This window comes from Micropterus dolomieu, linkage group LG01 (assembly GCF_021292245.1).
Source record: "Micropterus dolomieu isolate WLL.071019.BEF.003 ecotype Adirondacks linkage group LG01, ASM2129224v1, whole genome shotgun sequence".
NCBI lineage: Eukaryota > Metazoa > Chordata > Actinopteri > Centrarchiformes > Centrarchidae > Micropterus > Micropterus dolomieu.
In genome coordinates this window covers 11,251,527-11,264,401 of record NC_060150.1, presented here as the reverse complement: position 1 = coordinate 11,264,401, position 12,875 = coordinate 11,251,527, and the positions used below count along the sequence as shown (strand labels likewise).

The 12,875-nt window shown below is 43.6% G+C and overlaps 1 protein-coding gene across 10 annotated transcripts in view; it reads right to left on the bottom strand.

The window, feature by feature from the left end:
- Positions 1-278: 278 nt before the first annotated feature.
- The window catches only part of LOC123975548 (mitogen-activated protein kinase kinase kinase kinase 4-like), a 36,701-nt gene continuing 24,104 nt past the window's right edge, over positions 279-12,875 (bottom strand). Inside the window, exons 17-33 of one of the 10 annotated variants that reach the window (XM_046057118.1) lie at positions 11,756-12,025; positions 10,733-10,833; positions 10,192-10,331; positions 9,865-9,959; positions 9,667-9,675; positions 8,367-8,545; positions 7,997-8,126; positions 7,249-7,542; positions 5,726-5,843; positions 5,114-5,284; positions 4,790-4,933; positions 4,372-4,506; positions 4,136-4,236; positions 3,873-4,022; positions 3,628-3,787; positions 3,339-3,478; positions 279-3,037 (exon numbers count right to left, since the gene is read on the bottom strand). In XM_046057118.1, the coding sequence (XP_045913074.1) occupies positions 2,954-3,037; positions 3,339-3,478; positions 3,628-3,787; positions 3,873-4,022; positions 4,136-4,236; positions 4,372-4,506; positions 4,790-4,933; positions 5,114-5,284; positions 5,726-5,843; positions 7,249-7,542; positions 7,997-8,126; positions 8,367-8,545; positions 9,667-9,675; positions 9,865-9,959; positions 10,192-10,331; positions 10,733-10,833; positions 11,756-12,025 (2,421 nt within the window). In that variant the 3' untranslated portion in view covers positions 279-2,953. The remainder of the gene's footprint in view (positions 3,038-3,338; positions 3,479-3,627; positions 3,788-3,872; positions 4,023-4,135; positions 4,237-4,371; positions 4,507-4,789; positions 4,934-5,113; positions 5,285-5,725; positions 5,844-7,248; positions 7,543-7,996; positions 8,127-8,366; positions 8,546-9,666; positions 9,676-9,864; positions 9,960-10,191; positions 10,332-10,732; positions 10,834-11,755; positions 12,026-12,875) is intronic. The other 9 variants (XM_046057125.1, XM_046057134.1, XM_046057158.1 and 6 more) reach the window with 9 other exon arrangements.

The following is a 12,875-nucleotide window of genomic DNA, read 5'->3' as shown; positions in this document are numbered from 1 at the left end:
CATATTACACAGTGAAGCATCTATAAACTTGTCCTTTAGTTTAGACGTCATAGGGATTGACAGTGACAGACAGTCGACATAAAAATTCTGGATGAATGTGGACAGAAAATCAGGTTAGGAAGAAGAGAGAGAAAACCTCACAGCATCTGAGCTGAACATATTAACATATTATGAATTTTACTGCGACCCATTTTGGGTCCTAAGTTTGGGAAACATGGACCTAGACAAAGGGCATAGTTATGGTTCAGACGAAACTAACACAAAGAATGACACCACACTGTAAATTACTTCTGATTTTATTCAATGGAAAAAAAAGACCTTCAGGAAAATACAGTTATTCCCATAGTACACACAGAGAGAACATAAATTAGAGAGGCATGGCAGAGAGACGTTTGAGGGGAAACATGTCACCTGGGTGGTAGAAAACATTTGATCCCCGCTGCCACACAGCAAGGGGCACACTGTGCACTAATGCAGGATGTAGAGGAATCAGTGAAATCACACTCTAGACTTACGTAATTAATAACGTGAGAAAAACTCGATAATTCCTGTACACAAAAGTCTAAATGATAGTACAAAAAGGGAATAATACAAAATACAAAACAGGGAAAAACTGCCCTCAAAATAAACCATAAATATTCATATCGATGCACATTGGTTGAACAAAACAATTGCTTCTGTAAACATTTTCAACATAAGGTGTGCATTACAATTTAAAAACCACTGCAGTCGCATACTTATCTGAAGGGTTACATAATAAAAATTGCAGAAACAAGACTAAAAACTAAGTCAGTTAAAAATATGCCGCTTAGTTCGCACCGTCTGAAGTGGTTTTGTAACACTGCTTTTAGAACGCGTGACTTTTTGCCTTTGCTCTTTACAAATGATCAGAAAGTGAAAAGCATCTCGCTCCCAGGTTCTGCAGCCCTCAGCGGTGGCCAGTGAAGGCACCGCCCTTATGGAGAGCGGGATCAAAGAGTCAAAGAGTTTATGCAAAATTATGTGATCTCGTTTTTGACTTTTCGCATCCATACATACAGTCTACAGTTTAACAGTGGAATGAGACTTGACATGAAGTGACAAAACATGTCTTGCCTTGTCGTTCAGGTTTTAGAAGATGAGAAATGCAAAAAAGTAAAATGAAGCAGCACAATTCTGTGATGGAGTAATGATCCAGTTAAAGTAGTGTATTACTGCACTGAATAAACTGCCTGTCTGAAGCCCAGAAGAGGTCCTGTATTGAATCACACGGGTTATTCAGACTCAAGTGTTCCTACAGTATGCCAAATCCAAATGTCTTCTACTTTTAACATGTCAAAACCTGCAGAGGATTTTGAGCCGTTTTAATCAGCTGGAGACAGCTTTAAAAGGAAAAATATTAAGCTAAAGTCTCCTTCAAAATACAGAGTTGGATGATCGTAGATGTTGCAACTGTGCAGATGGAGGACAGCTAACCCCGATTTCCTCCCCTGGAGTGTGATGTTCAAAGTTTCTTCTTCAGCCCGCTAGATTTATGCACAATGCTTTCATTCCCTTTCTGTCACTCCTGCCCACTGGCCTCCATGCTACCTTAATGGCCACCTGCTAAAATCTGTATGTCTAATTCACAGTTTATCCTAGCCCTAATTATGACTGACATTAAAGGAAAAATCCACCTAACAAACAAAACAAAACAAATCACAAAGCTTTTGGTAATGCACGTCACATTTCTGGGTCCATTTGTGGTTTTGTAGGTGTGTTTTTAGATTTCCAGTAAAGCAACAGACTCCAAGGCAATGACCGTATGAAAATGAGCAATTGATACAGGCAGAGCAGATTAAGGAGAAGCCAGCTGACCAGAACACTTAATAACAATATGGAAAATTACAGATTGACGCTAAATGGGGTGAATTTTTCCTTTAAAACCATCTATGGGTGGGTGTCTTGTATTCTTATGCTTTATTTATGTGCAGCAAGTCACATACAAAATATACAGTGTATGAAAAACCATGGCTAATGGTGTGGATAACACCAAAGCAACATGCCGTCATAAACAGGGCTACTTCTGTCCAACATAACCTACAGTACACGTGAGGCAATGTGGTAAAGGTTGAGAAAGTGTCTGTAAAACCTGGGAGAGTCTGGAGCCCACAAGGTTGATGCAGTTAGTATGTACAAGCTGATATCCAGTACCCTGTATTTAATGGATATATCAAGAAGGTCCCTTCAAAAAAATCTTCACTTTAAGGAGGAGAAGGCAAACAAAGTGAAGACACAGAGGCAGATTTACATGTCAAGCGTTAGGAAAACTGTGGCTGTGAACTAGTGTTAAATGACATGCTTGACGTAGAAATCTAACGTGGTGGGAATATGAGTTAATTTTGCCTAAACACAGCTACAAACAGCTACACTCAAGGTGTGGCGTATACAGTATTGGCTGTCTTTGAAACAGCAACAGCCGCGTTTAGCCTCCAATCAACCCCTCACATGCTCAGTGTTTCCTCAACACATACACGATGCAAAGTTTTACTATGACACAAAGATTAACCATCAACAGGCAACAGATCCCGCGCCTTGCAGAGGAAGAGGAGGAGGGGATCAGCTCCAAGTTTTGGGCAGTGGGGCTGGGGTGAGGAAAAACCTGGAGGCTGGTGAGTGTGTAATATATTTAACCAGTACACTCAGTGGACTTGTGACAATGCACACAAACTGAACGCACCTCCCCGCCCCCCAAACACACACACACACACACACACCCATCCCTCGCTTCTTTTCAGCATTATAGTCCAATCCGTTGTTTGTCTGCCCGCCCGTTCAAGGCGAGAGGAAGCCGTTCCCTCCGTCGAGATGCTTCTCCACTTCAGGCTCAAGGCTGTTTCTCTTCATCGTCGTCGATCATGGTCACAATCGTCATCTGTTGGTCACTGCTTAAGGTGTGGTCGTCGTGTTGGCTGGTGTGGTGGGATGTCGTCGACTACCAGCTCATGAGGGAAGTGCGTCCCAGGGTCATAAAATACACCTGGCTGGCACCTCCGGGGCGCACGGAGGCGAAGAAGACCTGACAGACGAGGGGACAAAGGCAAAAATACATGAGCTAAATGCTATTTAGTGACATTTCTGATCCTGCCGATTGGCACTCAGGAAGGTAAAGGATATGCCTCTTTACTAGGTCTCCTGGACTCCAACTCAAAAATTGAAATGTAGCCAATTGGTATTGAGCTCGATATGTTGTGTGGCTTCCTTTGTAACCGTGATATATAGGATTTGCTGCTTTAGTTTGCATAAACAGCAAACTTAACATGCACAGCTTAGAAACAATAAAGATAGCTGGAAGATAGAAAGAACAGTTATGTTCTCACCTTGTCATTCCTCTCACAAAGGAACTTGAGTCTCTGGGCTCTCTTGTGCATGAAGACGCCATCCAGGTGGCCCGTCTCCACTGAGCGGATCTCTATGGCCTTCTCACCCCAGCCCATGATCTGGTTTGACCTAATGTAGGCTGCTCGGCCACAGAGGGAGACAAAAGAAGTGAATGACTAAAAAATAGTGATGAAATTTGAGGAGGCTCCACCACAGGGTCTTTAGCTCGCACTTGTGGTGCATGCTGAAGAACAGATAATAGTCAACCTGAGCTGTTTGTCCACTTACCCACTGAAGTTGGCATTTCTCCCCACTGCAGCACCACGTCCTTGGTGATGCGTCCGTAGGTGTTGACGTAAACGCCCTCGTCCTCGTAGCACACCAGCAGCTCAATCCCGTCTGTGTTGGGCAAGATTATGATGGCGTGGCACTGAATGCTGGTTTGGATCTGCAGGGAGGGGGGGAAGAAAGAAGAGTTAGAGGGAGAGAGAGTGAAGAGCATGAAAAACAAGTTATGATCAGACCGCGCTTACATGTGTGGGCAGGTAGATGTCGTAGACGGCACCGGAGTCCACATCCACAGCATGGAAGCCTGAGCAAGAGCCGTAGATGACCTTTAACCTCTGACCCTCTTCCACAGTCAGGTCAACCAGCAGAGGCCTGTGCACCAGGTCACCAAAAGACTAAAGCCAACCATGAATAAATAAGTTAGTAGGGTCAACCTACACAGTTGTAACAACTAAAAGCATCAGTCTTTGGTGGAATGATTAAGAGATCCAGATCCAGCCATGCTTACCTTAAAGGCCATGAATTTGTGGTAGGGTTTGGGTGCCCAGGCGTACACCTCCACAGCGTTCTTCAAGGCCAGCACTAAGAATTTAATCCTCTCATACTTCACTGAAATGAAAAGGAGAAGTGAGTCACCCATGAGTAATAGTATTGCTTAAAGTAGAGCTTATCAACACAGCCAAGAGTAACCCTCTCTTCGTGTGTATTATTCATTTGAGGTTCAGGAATCTTTGACAGACGTACCGACTTTGTAGTGGACGCAACCCTCCAAGTCGCCCACGTTAACCCAACCCTGCTTCTTCTCCACCTCAGGGTCGTTGTGCAAAATCTTGTTTCTCAGCCACGACAGGTAATACACTCGCAGCTTGTTCTTTTTACCTGCAGGAGGTGGAGGTTGATAGAGAGAAAGGAGTGTGAGTGACAAGATGGGCAAACACAGCTATAAACTGTAGAGCACAAGTAAATGCAAAGTTTAGGCCTGTGTTTTCTGTCCATTCTCAAAGATGAGTCAGACTGCAGCAATATATTTCTCCAAAGAAAATAAAAGTGGTTTCTAAGCGGTGAAGTCCAATGAATAAAACCAACCACCTATCCATCCAAACCTTCATCACTAAAAAACAATACATGTGTTCAGTGGCCAAAGGCAGCACACGTTCTGTACCCGATATGGTGACCAGGACATTGAGTCCCTCCAGGACATCCATCTGCTGGATGCGTCTCCTGTTGATCAGGGGGTAGACCTTCCCCTGACCACTTCGGTCCAGCAGCATGAGGCCGCTCTCTGTCCCCACCAGCAGGTTCACTCCTGGAACAGCCACACAAACAGAAACGAAAAGCCCATAATTAGCAGAGCTTTGATGGAAACCAGGGTAGAATAATTAGGTTTTACAGGCAACCACCCCCACTGATGTGCTTCTGAGCAAGACCAGTCGTTGTATGCGGCGCGCACTGCCAAATCACATGTCAATTTTTGAGATACACTTACCCCAGAGTGCAGCACACAGGATCTCAGAGTTGAATCTCTTCTTGTACTTGCGAATCTCCGGCGTGTCACTCGGCGGGCGCGTGTTGACTGGGTTGACGTTCACCACCGAGCCTTTACGGGACGGGTCCGACCTCAGCGGGTCCGCCAGCCGTCCGTCCTGCCCAAATGCTGCTGGAAGGGGGCACATAGAGGTCAGGCTGGATGACACCATGCACTTATTATTATTATTATAAAACAACCTGGTGCCTGGTTTTAACACATGTACACTTCATCGTCATCAATCTCTTCAGTTTATTAACATCCCTCTTGTACTTGTCCCATGACACATTCTTATAGTGTGAGTGCATGTGACTATACTGCAAATATCCCCTTGCAAAACAGTGTACATTACTTGACCTGTTTCAACATCATTTCTTTATCAGTGACAGAAATGTTTTAGTTTTTTTTTTTTTTTTAATCTGCAGGGGAAGTTATTGCTCAGAAAAACACCCTCAGCGAAAAAACAAACAAAAAACTTCTGTCTTTGCAGAAGTGAAGCAGGATGTGTTCAACAGTTTTTCCATTACTGCGCTGCCCTAATAAACACATTCGCTCGTTTAGTTGTTGACCTACCCATGTTGCTGAGGGAGCTGCCGCTGGATGGAGAGATCTGGAGAAGACGAGGGTCGATGAAAGGAGTGAAGGAAGAGGAAGACTTGTGTTTGGACATGGAGTTGCTTTCTGACTGGGACTGACAGAGATTTTAAGACGTTTAGAAAACAGAGACTTTCAACTTGTGCTCAGTTCATGTTTGTCGGGAAAACTGGATTTAATAGATCATTATAAATGAGCTGAGGCCTTTGGTCCAAACCATGACATTAAGATTTGTTAAACTGATTTGTAATTTTGAAAACTGACTGTTGACTTAAACTAAAATAGTAATAGGCCCCCTCAGTTTGAACATAGAAGTTACAGCTCCACATCTAGGGGCTAACAAAACAGCAGTCAGCTTAACTATCTTCAATCAAACTACATTTCTATGGGACAGACAAGTGGGAACTCATAGCTGGCACTGAAATTCAAGTCTGTAACAAATCAAATGAGAAAAATACGATGTGCAGTTGTGTTAGTGTGTGTTGAAGCTAGCGAGGACAGAAATGTTAGAGGAAAAACAACATGTGCGACAAGGAGAAATGTGTCCAAACACCGGCTGCTGTGAAGCGTTAGAGGAAAAAGCTGCTCCTAATAAAAGCACAGAGGATCGTTATTCCAACTCCCAAGATGATTGATGTTGTTTACAACGCAGTTATGTGTCACACTGCAAACGAGACAGTTATTTGGAATAATCAACGTTAAAAGTAAATGTGATTTCTTCTCATTAAGTAGGTCATACGTACTTGAGGATTTGTGGCCCGTTCCATATTTGACACACTAGGCCTAAAACCTTTAATATATTGTCCCATCTACCATCACACCAGGCATGCCATCACCCAACACTGCTAAGACTACCCAAAGTGGTTATAATGCGATGCAGAGATGTTTGTTCAACCCGAGAAGCTTCAGTTTAGTTTCCCCCCCGTGCCATGACCACGTTCTACCACCAGGAGGCACCAGTGTTAGCAGTGACACAATGAATGCAATGCAGTGAATTGCAGGACAGAAGGAGGTTGCAGCAGCTCAGAGGATTCAAACCAGGTGACAGCCAAGCCAGAAGCGAGCAGAGGAGAGCCAGAATGAAGCCAGAAGGGGACAGAGAGGCTCTGAACAACAATCAAGGACTGGACGGCGGGTGTGTACAGGCTTAGAGATGGAGGTGTGTTTGCTACAGGAGCAAATATTACCCGATCCTGCTTAAAATAACTAGACAAAATAGCGTTTGCAAATCATTTATTTTACCTAGCTTTACGTCCATGTAGTGGATGACGATATAAAAACTATAAAAATAATACAAGAAGAACACTCAATAATAATAATTCTCTAAGTTTGAAACTTAGTCTTGAAGCAGTAAATCTTTTACCATCTTGGACAAAAATTTGATAAAACAAACAATTGCAACTGCCATTTGACCCAAACCTGCTTACTGCATGTCTAAGCCTGCACACTCTGCAACAGTCCACTCCTCGGTTGTTTGTCTCTGTGATGTGAGGGTGACATACCTCTATGGCAGTGAGCTTGTCCAGGGTGTTCTGTGGGGACATGGCAGGACTGGCATGGCTAGATGATGAGGGGAAGGAGGAAGAAGAGGAGGAGGAAGGGATGGTTGTGGAAGAGGAAGGGGAGTGATGGCTCTGCTGGATAAGGTCTGGCAGGTGGTATATGCGGCCTGCAAAGCCATTTTTCTCTGGGAGGCCATGGCCGGGGGGCTGAGGCTGGCCTGGGCCATGACCAGGGCCAGCCAAGGAAGAGGAGGAGGATGAGAGATTGACCAACCGCTTTATGTCAACGGTGCTCTGGAAGCAAGAACAGGCACACTTTGGCTCGAGCAAGCAGGCGGAGAGAATGAGGAGATGCATGTTTGGCTGCTAGTCTGCTGCTTTGCATCAGGATCCTCTTATCCCGACATCAACACATTCTTTAAATTCATCTCTGGAGGCCACCACTGCTGTGCATGTCGCGTTGCATGCAATCTATAACTATCTGATGCATTAGTTTACCCGTCTGTAAATGTGAGATGTGAAGTAGCAAGTCTATAATAACAACAACAACATAAAAAATGCCATGGTAATGTACAGGAACACAGCGGAAATAGTGGAGAATGAGTGGATAAATGTCTGACACTGGACAAAGAAAAATGAAAATATTTCTATCAACAATATTCAAGCAGAATATGCCTTTAACTTAACAAGAACTTGTCTTGATGAGTAGAACTTCTCATTAGGTCCGATTCCGGTCTCCTCCTCTTACCTGTCTGATGACCAGCGTGCCATCCTTGCAGGGCGTAGTGGCTTGGTCACTCTCCGAGTCTTCAACCAGCATGGTCTTGGCAGACTCCGTCTCCCCGTTACTCAGCCTCCTGCAGAAGCCATGGGAATATCTGATGTCCGTAACCAGACCAGTGTTAACAGTCATGCAGAAGAGCCATGCAACACTGATGAGTCTCACAATGCACATTGTCTTGGGTCACTATCTTTAACATTATCTGACAAGGAAATATTTATTTATAGATTAAATTAAAGAGAAGTGATTGAATAATGTCTTACAAAGAAACATGAATGCAACAGACAGTGCAAACACTGAAACTACACTGGCACCACATGATCACGGTTAAACCTACCCAGCCCTGGAGTCCTCAGCTCCTGAGGTGGACTCGTCTCCCGCCTCCTGGTCCACCTCCTCATCGTCTTCCTCGTCGGTGGTGCCCGAATCCTCACTTGAAGAGGAGTAGTCGGTGACCTTATGGGGAGGCCTCACATCGTCTACCGCACGAAGCTCTTTGGCCAGAGCTGTCAGGTCCTAAGAGGAACAGTAAGGAGGTCTTAAAAAGACTCGATTCTGATATTGTGTCATAACTCAGGTTGTCTAGAATGATGCTTGATTAGTTTTAAAATCTGGTGCAGTTTATGCACCAACCAAATAAAAAAGCTACCAATCATAGTAACATGCAAGAATGTAATGCCACACATATATTTTAATTCCAAAAGAAATTAAGTCATCTCAGGTGAATTGCTGCATAACAGACTCTTGTTTTGTAGAAAACCTAAAAGGAGCCTTGAAGTCATCCCTCCTCACTTCATGTAAACTTTTTTCTATTCAGCTTACATATACCTACAGCCACCGGCCTCTGTTTTTGCATTGTTTATTTTTAGCCCAGCACTACATTTATCTATAAAAAGAGACCTGTACTCGAGTCGACATGTTTAAACCTCTAGAGTAAAGCAACTTCACCTTGGGCTTGAGAAAAAGGCCAGTTTAAAACCTTGTCAAGATAAGATCCCGGTAAGTAATAGATGCGGTGAGTTAAATGGCATATTGTTTGGAACATCAAGTAATCAGATCATAGTTTAATTGTTTTCTAATTCCTAGTTAGTATTTATCCCTCTAGAGTCAGTGTCTTGTAAGGGCAAGTTCACCTCGGCTTGCTTTCCCCTCGCATACTCTTAATAAAGCAGCCTCGTAAGGTTAGTGACAAAAAAGGGACGAGGGACACTTCCCTGACATGCTCAACAAAGAAAGGGGCCACAGTTTATCCAACAACAAAACCAGGTGAGATTTGGAGCAATTATGGCAAATATAAGGAAACAGGAAGTGTGTGTTTGCATTCAAATGTGGCCGCATTCAAATCTAGGCTCGGGAAGCTGCTGCAGAAGGTTAACCCTCCAAGTGCCGTGTGCGATGACAAGCACTAAAGTGAGATAAAAGTGTACAGGCAGGAAGACATATGCCGGTAGAAGGCAATCACATCACAGGCAGAGAGGACAGTTACCACTGACAGAACTACAACAAATTACTCCGTTAATCCTCACAAAGGAGAAACAGTTCCTTTCTCACAAACCTTTATCATATAATGCAATGAGGGGGGCAATGGTGCAAGCATAGCATAGGTGTGATTATTTAATCTCATTTAATAGGCTTACCACATCAGCCTAAGAGGTTCCCCCAACAATCACGAACCAATGGATTTGTGAGAAGTTGCACACACGAGGTGGTTGAATAATTAGAGCAGTAGAAAATAGAGATAAACACAAGTGGGAAGAAAAAAAGAAAAAAAAAACAGTTTTCACCGATTCAGCATCAAACAAGTTTAACCAGCACTTTAGTAACAGTGGACTTACAGCTGGTCGAGTGGGCCTGGCAAGGTTCTTTTCATCTTGTTTTTTGGGAACATTTTCAGGCCGCTGGAGAGGCGACCCTTCAGATTTGGAGGAAGCTTTGAAGGAACAAAAGAAAGTAGCGTTAGTGAGGGGAAACAGAACTGGGCAAAGAGAGCTGGCTCTGAAACAATCTTCAACTGCCTGAATAAAAAAAACAGCAGTAAAGGTACTAGAGCGTGAGCAGACAGCGCGGCATAGTAATGTGTAAGAATGGTGGTATTACAGTAATAATGATAATGTACTAATAAGCCGTTAGCAGAGGTGGTGAAATGTAGACGAGTACAGTACCAGGGGACTCACAGCGTGGCCTGAAGCGATCACCAGAACTGGCCTGGGAGCTGGAGTTAGAGGAGCCGGAGGAGCTGCCACTGCCTGGCCGGGGCTGCAGCTTCTCCACTCGGTCCCACAGCGGGCGCTGCTCCACATTGCTGTCACAAAGAACAACAATGGGGCTAAGACTGATTCACATATTTATAGAAAAGCTAATAAGTAAGCCATTTAATGAAGAACTTTTGTTTCATCTGCCTGCAACTAATGATTTAATAAAAGCTCTATAACTACTTAGGATTTTTAACTGCAAGTGTATATAAAAAGGTAATTTAATCTGTTACATACTCTTATAATGGTAAGAATTTACCAATTTTACATTCATGTTAAAATAAACAGACATTTGTTGGAAGTATTTGCTGAATCTATCACTTCTCTATAAATATATTTAGATATGTGACATTTTCTACCACTAACATTTCCAGACTTAACAGACACTGGCAACAGTAGTTCCTATAATACCCTATAAAATCCTTTCAAATTGTGAGGTCTCTTTACTTACACGCCAGCGTTCCTCTGTCCGACCTGGCTGCTGGGCTGTGACGGCAGAGGGGACTCTCGGCGCGACAGCACTGGAGACCTGGACGTTGTCCTTACTGGTACCTGGAGGAAACAGATTTCAAAAAAAGGTCCTCACACAGTGGCAGGTATTTGTGTGTTAGATGATCCCATTAAAAACAGACATCAGCGAATGAATATCTTCCAAAATGAACATCTACCTAACAGAAAATGAACAGTGTCAGCATACCCGTATTCAGATCCACAGTTGCAGCAAAACAGAATGCACTGCGGCATCATCAAGCATAAGCTTCAACGTGTCACTGAATGCCAGAGTAAATGATCTGAACAAATTTTATTGTGACAAGAAAACAGATAAATGTACTTTATTCAGTGATTTTAGCTGCAGACATTGAGCATAACATTGTGACTTACTGCTGATAATTAAATGAAAATAAGTATTATTAATAATAAAAATTAAAGTTCACAAGAGTTTGGGGAAAATAAATGAAGTACCCAGAGAAGAGCAACATACCCACTATAATTTGATAAACCCAATATTTGCAGTAGATTTCCCCAAAATAATTCTGGCATGGGTATGGACACAGGTAGAAAATCTTGAAGTGATACAGTACACCAAAGCACCTCTAAGCCCACCACAACAGAGCACTCAGAGAAAGCTGGACTTCACTGTAGAACAGCAGAACCCAGCTCCCTCACCACACCACACACATCAAGCGCAAATGACTGAGTTTTGAATATTGCAAAGTTCAAAACCTCGTGAGGTCATTTGTAGGGCAAGAAATGCAAAGTTTCCTGGTTTAAATTGAATACAACTTATAGTAGTTGTATTTCACAGCAGTGTTCAGTGTTGATGTTCAAGAAACAAGACTGAAAAGCAGACACAAAGGTTGTGGTTGAGCAGCATGATAAGTGAAGTGACTGGGATGAGTGAATGAGGGAGAGGAGGGTCAGGGTCAGGGTCAGGAAACGGTTGGGGAGAGGGGGGCCCTCATCAGCTCCTTACCTTGGGAGGTACCTCCTCGCTGCTGGCCTGGTGTTCGGACCTAGTATGGGCCTGAGGGTGGTGGAGGGGAGGTTGGGGCTGGGGGTCAGTGCGTGCGGGCGAAGGGTGGTGGTGGTGATGGTCCTGGGAACGCAGGTGGAGTTGTGCAAAGCTAGAAGTCACACCGCCGGGCTCGCTGAAGGACTGGGAGCGAGAGACCACGGGCGGAGGAGGAGGAGAGGGGGCGGCACTGTTGCTGCTTTTTAGAGCAGCCAGGTGGGACCACTGGACCTTTTGGGGGGGGGACAAGAGGAGGAGGAGGAGGAGGAGGAGGAGGAGGAGGAGGAGGAGGAGGAGGAGGAGGAGGAGGAGGAGGAGGAGGAGTGAAACAAGCAGACAACACAGTGAGACATGAGGGAAGATGTGTGTGGCTTTTTTACATTCAGCTCTGATTTATACACATGTAGACAAAACCACAACACGACACAATGATTTGTTTCACTCATTCACTCAAGTGGTATCTTTAGATTGATGCAAACACTTAAAGGACTAGTTAGGTAATTTTGTGGAATACCCTTATTTGCTTTCTTGTCGAGAGTTAGAGAAGATTGTTATCAGTCTCATGTTGGTAAATATGAAGCTCAAACAACATGGTTTCCTTTTTATGCATTTATGTACGGACTAAGCATGCCAGATATTACACCTTAATTAAGGAGTTTCAGATGTGCTGAGAGGCAGATTTTTTCTTCCTTCTGACATAGCCAGGCAAGCTGTCGCCCCCCATTTCTAGTCTTGTTGCTAAACTTAACCGGCTGCTGGCAGTAGCTTAAAATTTAGTATATAGATATGAGAGTGCTAGTGAATAAGCTTATTTCCTGAAGTGACAAACTAATCCGTAAAGAAAACTACTGAATGCATTTTCAGAAAACACATTGTGTCATTTCTTAAGTAAAAGTTATTTAAGTTGCAGTTATTAGTTTGCAAATGTATAAAAACATATGGTATGATTTTAGGGGATTGTTCAATGATGAAGAACTTTGTCTGTAAACACACATACGTTGGCCATTTTAAAATACTCTACATGGCCATCCCTTGTTTAGATTAGTGGTTCTCAGACTCAAACCTCAGACTGATCCCAGGC